General features: G+C 36.5%; 1 protein-coding gene across 10 annotated transcripts in view; it reads right to left on the bottom strand.

Moving 5' to 3' along the window:
- Positions 1–16,453, bottom strand: part of UBR2 (ubiquitin protein ligase E3 component n-recognin 2) — a 107,954-nt gene that overhangs the window by 18,429 nt on the left and 73,072 nt on the right. For 7 of the 10 annotated variants that reach the window (XM_086371646.1, XM_086371654.1, XM_086371645.1 and 4 more), the window contains 13 exons: positions 14,903–14,955; positions 13,294–13,396; positions 12,262–12,310; positions 11,689–11,843; positions 9,310–9,412; positions 8,600–8,709; positions 8,413–8,493; positions 7,944–8,122; positions 7,010–7,209; positions 4,803–4,896; positions 3,872–4,033; positions 2,309–2,412; positions 1,582–1,660 (listed from right to left, as the gene is read on the bottom strand). In XM_086371646.1, coding sequence (XP_086227772.1) covers positions 1,582–1,660; positions 2,309–2,412; positions 3,872–4,033; positions 4,803–4,896; positions 7,010–7,209; positions 7,944–8,122; positions 8,413–8,493; positions 8,600–8,709; positions 9,310–9,412; positions 11,689–11,843; positions 12,262–12,310; positions 13,294–13,396; positions 14,903–14,955 — 1,472 coding nt within the window. The remainder of the gene's footprint in view (positions 1–1,581; positions 1,661–2,308; positions 2,413–3,871; positions 4,034–4,802; positions 4,897–7,009; positions 7,210–7,943; positions 8,123–8,412; positions 8,494–8,599; positions 8,710–9,309; positions 9,413–11,688; positions 11,844–12,261; positions 12,311–13,293; positions 13,397–14,902; positions 14,956–16,453) is intronic. The other 3 variants (XM_086371651.1, XM_086371650.1, XR_015153196.1) reach the window with 2 other exon arrangements.

Genomic DNA, 16,453 nt, shown 5'->3' with positions numbered 1-16,453 from the left:
TTATTAACCACAGGAAAACAAAATTGTAGAAGAAAGATTTATCACACAACTTATCAGTATTAACAATTATAATGTAAAATCTGACAAATGATTTAACCAAAAATTGTAGAATAACTCTACAGGAAGATTGGTGAGGTGTAAGTGAATAGGGAAGAGGTAAAAGCTGAATCCTACATTACTATAGTCTCTGTAAAGATACTTTAAAAAAAAATGATGAATCAAAACACAGTTGATTAAGCATCTTAATTAGAAATAAGGAAGTAAATAGTAGAAAGAACAAAATGACAGGACTGGGGACGGGAAGGGGGAATGTGGGAGCACATGACTGATGTTTATTCTATTTAAACCTTTTAGTACTGTTCTTGCCAGCTTCCCAGGTGGCACAGTGGTAAAGAATCTGTCTGTCAATGCAAGAGACACAGGTTTGATCCCTGAGTCAGGAAGATCCCCTGGAACAGGAAATGGCAACCCACATCAGCAGCAGTATTCTTACCTGGGAAGTCCCACGGACAGAGGAGTCAGGTGGGCCACAGTCCATAGGGTTATAAAGAGATGGATGCGACTGAGCATGCATACATGCACTACTTTTGCTGAGATATTTCGTATGTGCCAGGCACAGCTGCCAGGTAACTTTAAGTGCATTATGTTACTTTGTAACACATATGAGGTAGGTGTTATTTTCTTCCCTTTACAGATGAGGAAACTGAATGAGGTTAAGTGATTTGCACAAAGTTGCACAGCTAATAAACAGTGGTGCTGGAACTGAACAAATGCAGTCTAGTTTTAGAATCTGGGCTATACTTTGTAACTTACTGGTTATGGGGTAAAATGTGGCCAACTGTGGTGTTGTAGAAGACTCTTGAGAGTCCCTTGGACTGCAAGGAGATCCAACCAGTCCATCCTAAAGGAAATCAGTCCTGAATATTCATTGGAAGGACTGATGCTGAAGCTGAAACTCCAATCCTTTGGCCACCTGATGCAAAGAACTGACTCACTGGAAAAGACCCTGATGCTGGGAAAGATTGAAGGCAAATGGAGAAGGGGATGAGAGAGGAGATGGTTGGATGGCATCACCAACTCGACGGACATGAGTTTGAGCAAGCTCCGGGAGTTGGTGATAGACAGGGAAGCCTGGCGTGCCGCAGTCCATGGGGTTGCAAAGAGTTGGACACAACTGAGAGACTGAACTAAAATAAAGCTGAAAACACTCTGGTTTTGATCCAGAGTTACTAAGAGGTTGGTGGGACCGTAAATAGAAATACAGAAGTCAGCAGGAAGCATGGACTTTGGTGAGGAGGCTGAGCAGCTTGGATTTAGATGCATGGATGAGGTGCTATCAAGGAAAGCCAGATAAAGGGGTGCAGTAGGGAGTCAGCAACACCTAGGAGAAGTTTGTGAGAATTAAACATGCCATGTAGGTCTTAAGTGTTTATCAGTATTCCTGCATTAAGTCTCAGGATTTATTAAGATCAATGTCCTGTAGCATTTTGCTCCTCTACTTGACAAGTTTATATTCTTACTAATGGCTAATTTCATTTTTCATTTCAAGCGGGCCAAATGTAAAAGGGATAATATACTCACTTAGGATGAAAATCAGGTCTAAATCCTTCAGGAAGGTGCAATTCATCCATATTTTCTAAATTCTTCGATGAGGCAGTAACTACAGAAACAAGCATTTTATGTTCAGTCCCCAATAGTTCTATAAATTTCAGCCATAAATTTCATTCTAAATTAAAACAGGAAAAATTCCCATAATGATAACTGGAGAAATATACATTCAAAGCATGAAAAGTACTATTGCTCTGGATGAGCTAGACACCTTCCTCAATCACTGTGCTTCTCCTGATAGTGCAACCACTGGAGGAGTATGCTGTTTTGTTTCCTTAAAACCAATGGTATAAATTCTGCTCAGCTCACTTTCCCTCAAGGTCGGAAGTGCAGTGCATACCTATCAAACTTGGGAAGGTTTTGGTAATGCCAACAATAAAGTGAGTCAGCCCATGGAGAATAAAGCCAGCTCTTCGATACTCAGTTACATCTCCCCCACCCCCAGAAGCTCTTCAATAAAATGGGGGAAATAAGTGAGAAGTATCTATCATAAACTACACATGAGTTTGTGTGTTCAAGGAATAAGGAGCAATGTAGCAGTTTCAAATTTAGTTCATTAAGATAAAGAAAATTTGAGTAAGTCAAATTTTAAAATGTGAGGTTTCACTTTTTAAATATTTTAAAACAATTTAATCTGGAACTGTATTTTCCAATGGTCTCAGATGTTAGGGAAAAATGAAAGCAGGTTATCAGAACTTACTAGGAGTACTTTCTTCTTTCCTAAGAACCTGTAATGCTTTTATTTGCTGAGATATTGTTCTAATCCACTGAGTCAGATTTGGTTGGTCTGAAAAATTTAACCTGCTAGAAAAGATTATAGACAGTATTTAGTATTCTGTTGTTGCTTAGTTTAAGATACAAAGACTCCTTAAATCATCACGGGTATATTTTAAACATACTTCAAACATTAAAATACTAAAACAACCAAAAAAACTTGGGGAAAATTTGTTACTTTTAAAAGTTAGAATAGGTATTTGTCAATGGAAATGAAAATGTATTATTTGTCAATATGATGCTACTAATTATTAGCATAAAATTGAGTTATTTGTCAAAAATTTCACTTTTCCAGTATCAGAATTTGCCAGTATTTCTTAAATATCACAACCAACACATCATGGATACTATTTATTGAGTGCTTATTATGCTGCAAGCACCTAGTTATGTTGCAAGCATTTCACAGTATTAGATTTAATCCTCAAAATTTTCTTAATAAAATAGGTTATATTATTGTCCCCATTTTACAGATGAGGAAACTGAGGTTTTGAGCTATGTAACTTGACTAAGGCTGTATATGGGACAGATGTGGCATTCAAACCCAGCTACATCAGACACGATAGCTTGTGTTCTTAACAAATGTGCCATAACTGACTCTCCTGGGAAAAAAAGCAAAACCCGAACCACAGAAGTGACTTTTTTCTCTTTACACACAGAGAATTCTATTCTTAATCTTACAGTGACTAATTTCTTTATCAGTTCAAATACAGATATAAGTCAGCACCATGATATTTCTTTTCTAATTAAAAAAGCATGAGCTTACATCATATCTAATGGTATTTTAAGAGCATTTTGTGGTAGCATAGACTAAGACACCATAGTTTGAACTCTTAAAATTGAAGAGAAAAAAACTGACTCTGCTTTAATTTAAACCCAAATAGTAGCATAGAAATAAATAGATGATTCATATTCATAAAACTTAATGTCAGGTTTGAATAGGAGATACCATCGAATTCATATTTGAAAGGAAAATGATCATGAATAACTAAAAAGCACACTAAACATCATGAAATAACAAAATTTTACATTTTAAATACACTAACAGATATGCACTTTTTGGCCCAATTCTTCAATTGGCCAGTCAATTGCAAAAAATAATATTTAATTGTTAGTATGCTAAATAAGGTCAGTTTAGGCTGCCCCTCCCCCCACTGATTTATTGAGTGTCTCAAAAAAGTATGAAGGAGATATTTAAAGCAGGGTCTTAGAAATAAAGGAGACAGTTTTCATGAACCCATGGGAATTTTATATCCTTTATCGTGTTTATGGGTGATCAAGAAACTTAAAATTTTGGTCTGTTCCTTTCTAAAAACTAAAATTGTATCTCATAGGTCAGCTAGAAGAAATGACTAAATAAAAAGTTTGGAAAGTACCTGGAAAACATGCATTTACCTAGAGTGATATTCCCACCCAGCTGTGGTTTATCAGTTCATTACCTTCTAAAGGAAACTACTTCTTTGATACAAAGGTTTTATGAACCAAAACTTACCCATGAAAAACATTTCTTGGAGGAAGCAGCAGAGGAATAACAGTATTACTCAAGCATTCACAAAGGGGACAAAGGAATTCTCCATTTTCTACATCATAGCTTGTATGTAAGCGTAATCTCTGTTGCCTTCGCTGTTCTTTAGCTTGAACGGAATCAAAATACCTTCACAATTAGAAAACATGAGGTATCAAAAACAATGGTAATTTTTTTTTTTAATGAGAGCCACAAGCTTCAACATTTTGTTTCCACAAAACATCTAAAAATTAAAATTTTAAAATGACCTCAATTATTTTTAAAAGTGATACTTTAATTTTAAGTTGTAGTAATTAGCAAACAGTCATTCACCAAGTAGCATATTTCTTGGCCCTAGTGCTCTGTGGTTATTCCCGCAGGGCTAGTGCTACTTACTAGGGGTGGTTCAGTACAACTCAATGAGCAGAGTACTAGAATAACGGCACTTCTGCTGCTGCAGAAGCATAGAAAGCACCAAAACAGAGTAAGTTTGAAGTTATTCCATATTAGCTCAGGGAGCCATGACAATCTTGAGAGGTAACTAGGCAAGTGCTAGCATCTTCAGAATCAAGAGTTGTTCACCTTGGACCCGAAGAAAGACATTCTTCTCAGGTTTATACCACTGTAAAAATCCTTTTCTTCATCCAGTCTGTTAGATTTCCCATATTAAAAAATACAGACCCCTAAATTAAAAATTATATTTGATATACTATGAAGTTTCTAAGTCACTCCTTTAAATGCACTGACAAAGCAAATTAATTTTAATTGTTATCTGTTAGGCAGTAATAATGGAGTCTTTTTTTCTTCCAATGTGTTTAGTTTTCTCCCCTTTTTCTAGAATGGAATTTCCTTTATTAAAAAATTAAATTTTGAGTCTTTGGGTAAGCTTCTCTTGACTAATATTAAGAATATAAATTACCTTTGCCAACAGTGTGCATGCATAATATGCCCACAGCTACCAGTATGTATTCCACAAGACAGATCAGGGTGCATGAATAATGGATCATAATTTTCTGCATTATAAAACAAACAGAAAACATAAGAGAAAACTCAAGCATTTAATATTCCTATAACAAATGTACAACGTTAAATTGTGAAATCCTTACTAAGAGCTTGTAAACTTCAAATGAAATGCTAGTTTATTCCTTTGAGATACCAGTAATTTATGCAAGACCCTAGATTATTTAGAATACAGGACTCTCTAATTTTCATTACCCTGAGCAAATTAGTGAAACTTCCTTGAACTGTGAACTGAAACTGGAATCCTGTTGTTGTTTAGTCGCTCAGTTTTGTCTGACTCTCAGCTATGTCTGACTCTGCGACCCTATGGACTATAGCCCCCTGTAGGCTTCTCTGTCCATGGCATTTTCCAGGCAAGAATACTGGAGTGGGTTGTTATTTTCTTCTCCAGGGAATTCTGTACTTAAGTACATCTAATTTTTTGAACACATCACGTTTTCAGGGCACTGAGAGACTCCTATTTCCCACAAATGATGGAGCTGTCTTTAATGCCTTCAGGGCAGCTGGGTCACAATGATCTCGAACAAAAAATATGTCCTGGCAGTAGTGGGGCGCTCCCTAGAGGAGATTCTGCTTAAGGACACTCATGCAGAGAAGAGCCACAATTACTGTACGAGTCATAGGTGCAGCCAAGTACCAGGACAGCAGCCCAGTCCAGAGCAGGGAAAAAGGGCAATTCACAGTCTTCTGTTCTGGCACTAATTTTTATATTCAAAGGAGATGAAAAATGAAGACAAACATAAATTGGCTAGCTGACTTCTTTGGGAATTCTTGGAATTCTCTACATTAGTTAGCATAATTTTAGAAATTCTCTAACAGTAAAATTACTCATTTCAATTTGCTTTATATAATAGAATAGTGCAAATTTCACAGCATAAAGAAATCTTTAATGATCTAAACTGTGAAAGCCTTAAAAAAAATCCACTTATAGCCAGTCAGTTTTCCTAAGCAGGTAACAAACTAAATACAGGTGATAACTTTATCTTCAGCCTAGAATGAAATTTGTAAACCATCTGGTACAAATGATCATTTCTTAAGATGAAGCAGACCAATCTTTCTTAACAAGGGGGCTTGAGAGCCACACTCTGAAGACTTCCCATGTAGGGAAAAGGCAATTTTACCAGTGAGCTCTCAAACTTCCTTCTAGTAATACAGTGTGAAAGGCACTGGCTAAACAAGTGCCTTGGAAATTAAGACAGCTCCTGCTCTCACGACGTTTACTGGTATCACTGAGGCACATGCACATATAAACAAATAGAAGAGTAGAAACATCAAAATATCTATGGTGGACACAAGGTGTAGCCCAGATGCCCCTGCAGGAATGAATGACTTACTCCATCAGCTGTTAAAAGGGAGCACTCAACTATTATCCCTCTTTAAGAGACTTTGCTCAGGGTCACACTGCTTTGCTCAAGGTCACACCTCTTTCCAGAGGCAGCCCACAACCAGTTTATTATCAGTGTCAGGGTATAAAAAACCCACCCCCTTACCCCAACTCAGGACAGCTTTGAGCTCTATCTAGCTCCAGAGCGCCTATGGGGTTGGCTAAGGTCTTCTGGGAACTGTACCACACAGCTCAACTTCTCCCTCTGGCCAAACCTGCTTCCTTCCCCTCCATTCCATAGATACTGATTCCAAGACTCCTGAAGAAGGTCCTGCACTACACGGTAGTCTCTATCTCAATAATCTAAATGAGAATCTGGCTCAAGGACTGCTTCTCACAAGGCTTACTCATCAGGATTACACCCTGGAACCATCCATGAGAAAAAATAATTATTGTTATTTCAGTGTGTCAACTAATTATTGGAACTTTACAAGTCTGAAGAATGGGAAAGACTGTTAAGTACCAAAGTATGTTAATGTTCTATCACAAAGGACAGCTTTCCTTCGAATCCCTGCTATTTGTCAGCTGTGTACTTCAGGCATAATACTTAACCCACTGGAATGTTTCTGCATTTGCCAAGTGAGGAATTCCCACCCAAGTTACCTGCCCAAGATACCAGCAAGCCTAGAGAGTTATCATCAGATTAATAAAATCTCTGTATGTCACTTACCATACTAAGTGGCACTATTAATAGGCCAGTTGAGGACATAGCTATGACTTACCTGGATCCTGAATGAATTTACTTCTGTCTTTTGATAACACAGTTGATCTCTGCACAAATGCTGCCAGGACCATTGCCTTGCTTTCTGCATTCACCTCTTGCTCTTCCTGACACAATATACAGGTGACACACTGTCTCTGTTCAGGGACCCGAGTCTGTGCTGGGCCCAATGCTGTAAGAGTCATATCTGAAACCACAGGGCTGCAATAAAAAGGTTATGAGAATAATTAATGAGCCTAAGAAGTTTCTATAGAATCACAGAACAGTAGATTTTAGGTATGTACATATTTAAAACACAGTTTTGATGACTTGAGAGACAGTCTTTCATATGTATCAAAATTATCTCCTTCAGTTCTCACAGCAATCCAATATATAACACAGAAGCCAGATGCTAAGTTAACTGAGCCTAGTGCACTCATTCATTTATGAATGTCAAGGGTTTTTTGAATAACTTACATTTTAAGTATACACAGGAATTATTCTATCTATAGTCAGAGACATGCTCATAATTATATGCTAATTAGCTCAGATTTCTAAGAGTAAATCCTCCAACTACAAGGCCACACAATTTTTCTATCAACTCTTCTAAATTACTCTAGGATTAAGTGTACTTATAAAGAAAAAAGGGGCTTCCCCAGTGACTCAGCAATAAAGAATCTCCTTGCCTTGCAAGAGACACAGGAGATGTAGGTTTGATCCCTAGGTTGGGAAGATTCCCTGGAGAAGGAAATGGCAACCCACTCCAGTATTCTTGTCTGGAGAATCCCATGGAGAGAGGAGCCTGGCGGGCTACATAGTCCATGGGGTCACAGAGTCAGACACGACTGAAGCGACTTAGCACACACACATGCATGCAAAAAAGGAAAAAAAACCAAACATCTCCCTCAATTGAGAACCCCTGGTCAAGAGTTTCAAAAACTGTGATTAATTTTTACCCATTATCAAGTACAGCAGAGACAGAGGAATCCAGTTCTAACGTCTGCTGAAAGAGTTCTTTGTTCTCATCAATAAAGTGCCGCTGCATCTCAGACATCTGAGCCATGATCTTCTCTCTGCGTAATCTGGCAATCTCAGCTTTTCTCTTCCTCTCAGCTTTGTCTTTGTCTCTCGAACTCTGAAATTACACTTCATTTAATTAGACCACTAGAGGCTAAATGCACATGTTTCCCCCAAAAGAGAAATATTTTTATTGTAAATACTAATTAGATTTTTAATCAACTTAACATGCTAAAGAAAAAAAAAAGGCAGTCCAAAAGATTGCTACAAAAATAAACAAACAGTGCCACAACTTCTTTGGATTTACATGTTTGTGAATAATATCAACTACCAACTTACTGCAGATACATTTAATTGCTTAAAGTGACCTTGCCACAACTTTTCAGTATTACACTTTACATCTTTTACCTCTTCCATTATGGTTCCTTCTGTCTCTGCCACAGGACTGGTGGATGAACTCTCCCTTAACTTCTTAATAGCATTAAAAGTCTATGAAAAAAAGTATCAGTTACTCTGAAGCTATGAAACATTATAAAATTTAAAGATAAACATTTAATATTTTTCACAAAAAGCAGAGTGATGTAGGAAACTTTACCTTTAATATCCACTTAATCATATCTTTGTGGACTTCTAGGTAGGGAGCATTCTGCAGTGTTTCCAGCATAGCTAGTATACTAGGTGAGTTGTTTGGAGCCTCACCAGGTTCTAAGGTGGAAGAAAAAATGGGCATGTGAATAACAGTTAAGACTTCATAGTGCTTGCTGCTGCTGCTGCTAAGTCGCTTCAGTCGTGTCCAACTCTGTGCAACCCCATAGACAGCAGCCTACCAGGCTCCCCCATCCCTGGGGTTCTTCAGGCAATAGTGCTTACTACCAGGCAAAAGAAGATAAAATGAAATTGCTTATAATATTGGCCCATCATTTGATTACAGCTCTTTTAGAAATTTTCAATACTTCTCAAAATGTGACATATTTGTATTTCACAAACAAGCTGTTAACAACTAGAATGCTTTCATCATTCAAAAACTGACGTCTTACACCATATGATTATTCTAAGATAACCTCTAGCAAAATTCAATAAAAACCCAGCTGAAAGGTCTACCTGAGATTTTACAAGTCTAGGAAAATGAATTAGATCTGATAAGTACACAGGCTCTGATAAAATACACAGGTAAATACAGATAACCTCAGAAAATTGGATTCAATATAATCTACTTCAAACCTGTATGATCAAATAAAAGAGGTTATACTACACTTAAAAAATCACTGATATGTTGAGTTAGTTTAGTAGAAGTTGTATACATACTCGATATCTTCTGTGTGAAGGTAAATGTTATGACATGCTCCTCCATGACATTCTCTAAATGCTGTTTTTCTTCTTGTAGTGCCATTCCAATTAAATGTAATACCTAAAATACAAGTACATAATTTTGTAAGAAAAAACAAATAATAATCCACTACTGAAAAAAGAGAAATCAAACTATTAAAGATTAAGTATAGTAAAAAAATAATTCAAAGTACTAATTTTTATTAAATCCAAACTCTAAAGTTCATTTTCTAATAAAGATTTCCAAGCAAGGAAACAAAAATTTCTATTTTAGCTAGGAAGAAAATTCAATTGCAAATTCTTAAGGTAAGTTAAAATTACTAACAGCTGTGACTAGCAATTCATATAATTTTCAGTTTTATTCCATCCCTACTGCTGCTGCTAAGTCACTTCAGTTGTGCCCGACTCTGTGCGACCAGGCTCCCCCGGCCCTGGGATTCTCCAGGCAAGAACACTGGAGTGGGTTGCCATTTCCTTCTCCAATATTCCATCCCTACACTACAGTCTTAAAAACCACTGATTCTAAGGATCAGTGGTCAAATAATTAGACCTGAAAGCATCGATCACATAATTATCTAATCTATAATACTAGTTTAGTTTTTCTAAGGACTAAAAATCATCTCAGAAAGAGACATACTTTTATCTCTAATGCCACATCATTTATAAAGATGTTCAGCATACCTATGAAAAATTCATTGCTAGACTTCTAAGAATATAACTACACTGAATCTGTCTGATCTTTATTGTTCTTTACCCTTCTCCCCAATTTTTGAAGGAGATACGTGTGTGGTGTCTCTGTACCTTTCCCTATACATAGGGCTGCTGTGATTGTCAAAATACTTAGAAGAACATTGGTGTGAATGACGTAAAGCCAATGTATACGTAAGATAAATGATGTTCATTCCTCTTTTCTCCATCGTTTCCCACAAATCTTTTGCTCATATAATACTGATCGTCTCCAGTACACCACAACTCCATGCTTTTACATTTTATTATTTTTAATTTCTGTAATCTAATTTTATTTTTTAGTTTAAACTTTTTATTATTGGGGTATAGCCAATTAACAATACTGTGATAGTTTCCGGAGAAGGCAATGGCACCCCATTCCAGTACTCTTGCCTGGAAAATCCCATGGGTGGAGGAGCCTGGTAGGCTGCAGTCCATGGGGTCGTGAAGAGTCGGACACAACTGAGTGACCTCACTTTCACTTTTCACTTTCATGCATCGGAGAAGGAAATGGCAACCCACTCCAGTGTTCTTGCCTGGAGACTCCCAGGGACGGGGGAGCCTGGTGGGCTGCCGTCTACAGGGTCGCACAGAGTCGGACACGACTGAAGGGACTCAGCAGCAGCAGTAATAGTTTTAGGTGAACAGTGAAGGGACTCAGCCATACACACATGTATCCATTCTCTCCCAAAATGCCCTCCCATCCAGCCATGCTTTCACATTTTTAAGTGTATGTTTATAAACAGGAGGGGAGTATACATATGCAAATATCTTAGCCAGTGGGATACTTGAGGCTGCTGAGACAATGGGAAACAGTAGCTTTGAAGCAAGGCTCACCATCTGAATTCTGGCTTTGCTATTTTGAAGCTACATGCCTTTAGGGAGTTCCTCTAAGCCTAACTTCATCATTTTTAAAATGGGAAAAAACATTAGCTTCCCACTAGAGTTTTGAGGCTTACCAGTATGGTACATAAAAGTGCCTGGCAAGAATAGGCTAATTCTATTAACTGAGTATTATTATTATCTTTCTTTCTAGTTGAGTAACATGGACCAGTTAATTGACTCTCACTGAACCCTGCCTTCCTCATCTATACAGAAGAAAAACTATCTACTATCTACATAGGGGTATTATGCGAATTTAGTGAGATAATAATTTATGAATGACTTACATTCATTAAAGCTATAAAGTAAAATACAAACAAAAGGTTCTGAACTTGCCACTAATTAGCTATAGGACCATAGGTACCTGACTTTCAATTTCTTCAATTGCAAAATATAAGTATTAATGAACTCACAAGTTTTTAAAGAGAATTAAGTAAAAAACAAATGTAAAGATAACACATTATACAAATATCAGAGTACTGTATAAACAAAGACAGATCAGGACCAGTCAGTGAGAGGCAGATCTGCCAACAAGAGCAGGGTAATCACAAACACGTGGTGTAAAAACATCTGCCAAGCTCTCGTTTTTATCCTTAGACACAAAAATAGAAATAAAATACTTTATTTCAAAGTAAGATAACACTACATTTTAACTGAAGTGTCCCATGTACAGATATTGAAAGACTATTTTGTACTTTGGTTTCTACTACAAAACCACTGAAATATAAATAATAATGTCTTCAAACTTACCCTTTGCAGCATGGACTCAGACCAGATATGTCCACTATGTTCTACAGTCCACTGCAACACTGTCCTCATGATTAACAACATGACATCTGACTGCAAAATGTTAACCAGACTTGCAAACAGAGGGCAGAATGGGGGCAAAACTGGAGGTGGAAGTGCTGAAAATAAAGATATTATTGGCTTCTTTTGTAGAACATGCTTTAAACCAAACCAAAGCAAAAAAACTATGACCTTATTACATACTTTTGATAGCCTTCAAAGAATATTTGCATCTTAAAGCTATATTTTACCTTCTCAGATCAGTTAAATGCATAAAAGTAGCTCCGTAAATAGCAGTAGTATAAAAGAATGTCTTCCTTTCCCCTAGAAATATCTGAAGATTTGAGATAAAACTGAGATAAACTCAGAGGTGACTCAGTACAAGACTACGTCTATATTAGCCCTTTAAATGTTCATTCATTCAGAAAGCTTACATTTAAATCTTTCACTTCACTAAGGATCATTATCATAGTCTATACAAAACAACCTTTAACAATTAAGAGACTGACATGAGATTTTGGGAAAGATTAAAAATACCTGTATCTTCTTTATTTTGTCTTTTCAATTTCCGTTGAGCTTCCTCTGCCTAATAAAAATGAATTAATTTGGACACAGAATAAGTAATATGAAATTATATCCGAAACTACTGATATAAGTTAATCTTTCTCATACTAACTTCTGATTTTAGGAAATTTCTATCCTTAATTTTGTCATCACCCTGAAACTGATATCAAGGTTAATTTCCCCTTCCACTAAGAGAATCCCCTAGGTGGATTCTTTCTTGGTTTAAAATTCAGGGGAAACATGTATCAACCAAAGTCAAAAAATTATTTAGGTTTGAGCTCTATATCATGTATCAAAAATGAATAAACACTGCTATATACAAAACAGATAACCAACAAGGACCTACTACATAGCACAGGGAACTATAATCAATATTTTATAATAACCTATAAGGGAAAAGTATCTGAAAAACTACATATTATATAAAGACTGAATCACTGTATTGTATACCTGAAACTAACATAACATTGTAAATCAACTATACTTCAAAAAAAAAAACCAACCAACCAACTAGGAAACAAAAGCTTCATGCTTAAGTTTCGTTTAATGCCATTTATTCCAAACTTATTTTTAAGAGTAAACTGCTAAAAGGCAAAATTTAACTAGTTAAATTCCATAAGTCACCATGGGAAAACATAATGTTAAGCACTAGCAATTCCGAAATGAGTGTAAAACAGGTTAACTGATTACCATAAGGTTGATGATTTGTCTTCAAAAGCCAATAAAATACATACAATTCGATATGTGTAGGTACGTGTATAATTATATAGATCTCTTTTATGTATGCACAAAGTACTAAGGGGAAAACCCCATATGTTAAGTGGTGGTATTATAGGTAATCTGTACTTTCTTCTTTATACCTTTTCATATTTTCCGAATTTCCTACAATAAAAATGTGTCCTTTTTCAATCTGTGTGAAAAGCAGTAAAAGTTGTTTAGGAAAAAACAAAAACAAAAAAACTCCAAGCAACCCTTTCCCAATATACTTTTAATTTTCCCAATTACCTTGGATTGCTCTGCCCTTGAAAAGTGATAGAAATACAAATTGAACTCTTTGGCACACTCTGGTTTCAGTTCATACATGCCTCGTCCTGTTAATCCAGGTTTCCTTTGGGGAAGAAAAAAATTCTTAAATCTCATATACTGGACTTCCTTTGTGGTCCAGTGGTTAAGAATCTGCCTGCCAATGCACGGGACATGGGTTTGATCCCTGATCTGGGAAGATTCCACATACCACCAGGCAACTAAGTTTGTGTGCTGTTACTACTGAAGCCATGCTCTAGAGCCTGTGCTTCACAAGAAAAGCTACCACAGTAAGAAGCCTATACAACTAGAGAGAGCCCATGCATAGCAATGAAGACCCATGGCAGCCAAAAATTTTAAAAAAAATAATAATTTAAAGATCTCATAACCTGCTGGTGAGCATAAGCTGGAACTGCTTTCTGTGGATTCATTTGGGAATCTATATCCAAAGCTTTATGTGCATCCATTTTTATCTAGCATGTCCACTGTGGATTTATTCTAACTGGATACGGGAATGTGACGGTCATTGTAGTGACAGCAATTTGAAGTCTAACAATAAGGGACAGGTAACACACATTACGCCATCTCCAAACAATCGAAAACTATTAAAAGTGATGTTAACTTCTATATTTTGACATGTAAAGATGTCTATGAAAAGTTCTACCAAGTGAAAAAAGCAGGTGTAATTTGGGTTGAGAGAATTTTTTTTTAATAATTTATTTATATTTATTTTGGCTGTGCTGGGTCTTTGCTGCTACATGGGCTGTCTCTGGTTGCAGAGAGCAGGGGCTACTCTTGGTTGCGGTGTACAGGCTTCTTCTTGCAGTGGTTTCTCTTATTGCAGAACAGTGGCTCTAGGTGCATGGCTTCAGTAGCTGCTGCACTTGGGCTCTAGACCACAGCAGTTGTGATCTAATGTGGGCTCAGCAGTTGTGGCACATGGGCTTAGCTGTTCCATGGCATGTGGGATCTTCTTTGATCAGGGATTGAACCCAGCTTTCCTGCATTGGTAGGTGGATTCTTTACCACTGAGCCACCCGGGAAGTCCTTGAGAGTCTCTTTTCTAGTCTTTTTCTTTTTATACTTCCCCAAAAAACATGTATTGTTTTTAAAATCAATAGAAATAAAGACACTGTCATTGAAGTGAGGAGCAAAGAAAAAGCAGGATTAAGAAACTGCCTCAACAACCTTAAGGGGAAACTAGTTTACTGACTGGCTGACACACTGGACACCAAGGAAAGCATGACTCGGAGGCTGACCCACCGCTCAGGCGGCACATACAAATGGAAGCAAAGGAAGCACAGTGCAGGCCCTTAAGATCAGGTTAATTTCAGCCATTTGAAACTATCAGCTATGAACACCTATTTTGAATACAATGAAAATTCTCATATATCTACTGTAAGTTGCTAAATAGGGCTAGATCATAAAAGAGAAATGTCAGTGAGAAATCTAGTTCAGAATTACAAGTCTGAAAATGGTTGTCACTCTCTGAAAACAACAATTTTATTCTTACTTCCATCAAAGGAAACACTCTAAGAAAAATTAATGTATAAAATCAAATCAAATGTGAAAAAATAGAAAATAAACTCACTTGAAATGGGCAACTGCTTCAATCACACTCTCCATGCCAGTCTCCTTGTTCTCCTAAAGGTACAGGAAATAAATGTGTTTTATGTTAATAACAGTATCTGCTAGCAGTCTGAGCATTGTGCTTTTATCTCATTAAGCTTCATAAAGAAATTGTATAAAGTGAATATACTACTATCTCAGTTTCTACAGATGAAGATTCCATAGGAAACATGATTAATATGCAGTTGGGGAAATTTACTTGGTAAGCTAACATTCATTCAGATTGATACAATTAAAAACAAGTCACCATATGAAATCAAGGTGACAGCTTTCAAAAGGAATGAAATAAAATCACAAAGTATACATAACATTTAAACAAAATTTATATCTTTGTAATATTTTCTGAAATAGCTATACTAATTTCTTATCTATCTTCATTAAAACAGCATTTTCCAAATCATATCTTATTTGTGACAAGATGTTAACAGGACTTGTGTGAATAAAAGAATTCTCTGGTCAAAAATGTTTGGTAGATATAGATGCCATCACTTTGTACAAGGTATTTGCATTTTTAAAATGCTGTTTAAATTTCTTCCTATTCTAACATCTAAGTGAAACTATAATTGTTCCCTCATTTCCTGCATTAAAAAGTACCTGCATACACAACTAGAAATGGAAATGGCAAAAGTAGCCCATTAACAGAGACCTAAAAAAAAGTACATGTAATTTTTATTCTGAATAGATACTTAGTGATATTAAAAATTATTATTTTTTTAGGTGTGATAACTAGCAAATGCACAGGTGTTTTTCTAAAAGCTTGTAACTTTTGGATCAACCTTGGCACTCCTGACATTTGGATTAGATAGGTCATTATTGTGAGAGTCTGTCCTGTACTGTAGGATGTTAAGAGTATCCTGGCCTCTGTTGAATGGATGCCAGGAACACACACACTCAGGCCTGAGTAGTGACACTGTCAAATGGTCCCCTCCCGGGGTGGGGGGTGCCAAAAGTGTCCCTGGGTGAGAACCACTATTTTAGATACATACAATTCTATTTATAGATGAAATGGTAAATCTGGTATTCTCCACAAAATAACCCAGTGAGGGTGTACAGATTAGTGGTTAGAGTAGAAATAAGACTGGTCATCTGGTGAAACTGGCGATGGGTTCATTATACTATGTTCTCTATTCCTATAGATGTTTGAAATAAGTTTGAAATAAGACAAAGTTTAAGATAAGTATTACAACTCCACAATGTTTAAATCCCAGAAGAATGAAAATTAAGGTTCAGAGTTCTAATCTATGTTTCAAATATGGGAAAACATTGTGAAAAACCTTTCCCAACTGTAATTGGGGTTTCTGAAAAGCCCCAGGGCTGAAAAATAGGTGGCATGGGACCTTAAGATTCTAGGAGGAAAAATAGCTACAACTGATCTACGAATGCCCATATGAATGTTAATTTACATTCACTAAAATGAGAGGAATGGCTTAGCAGAGTCTTTGGATGCTTTAGAAGGAAAAAACTCTAGCAAACTTTAGTTTATTCAACATAGCTGAGTAGGAATTTCTAGGTT

Source organism: Bos grunniens, chromosome 23 (genome assembly GCF_055505025.1).
Source record: "Bos grunniens cultivar Pamir isolate PY7600 chromosome 23, Bosgru_T2T1.0, whole genome shotgun sequence".
Taxonomy (NCBI): Eukaryota; Metazoa; Chordata; class Mammalia; order Artiodactyla; family Bovidae; genus Bos; species Bos grunniens.
The sequence above is the reverse complement of the archived record's forward strand: the minus strand, read 5'-3'. Positions and strand labels throughout refer to the sequence as shown.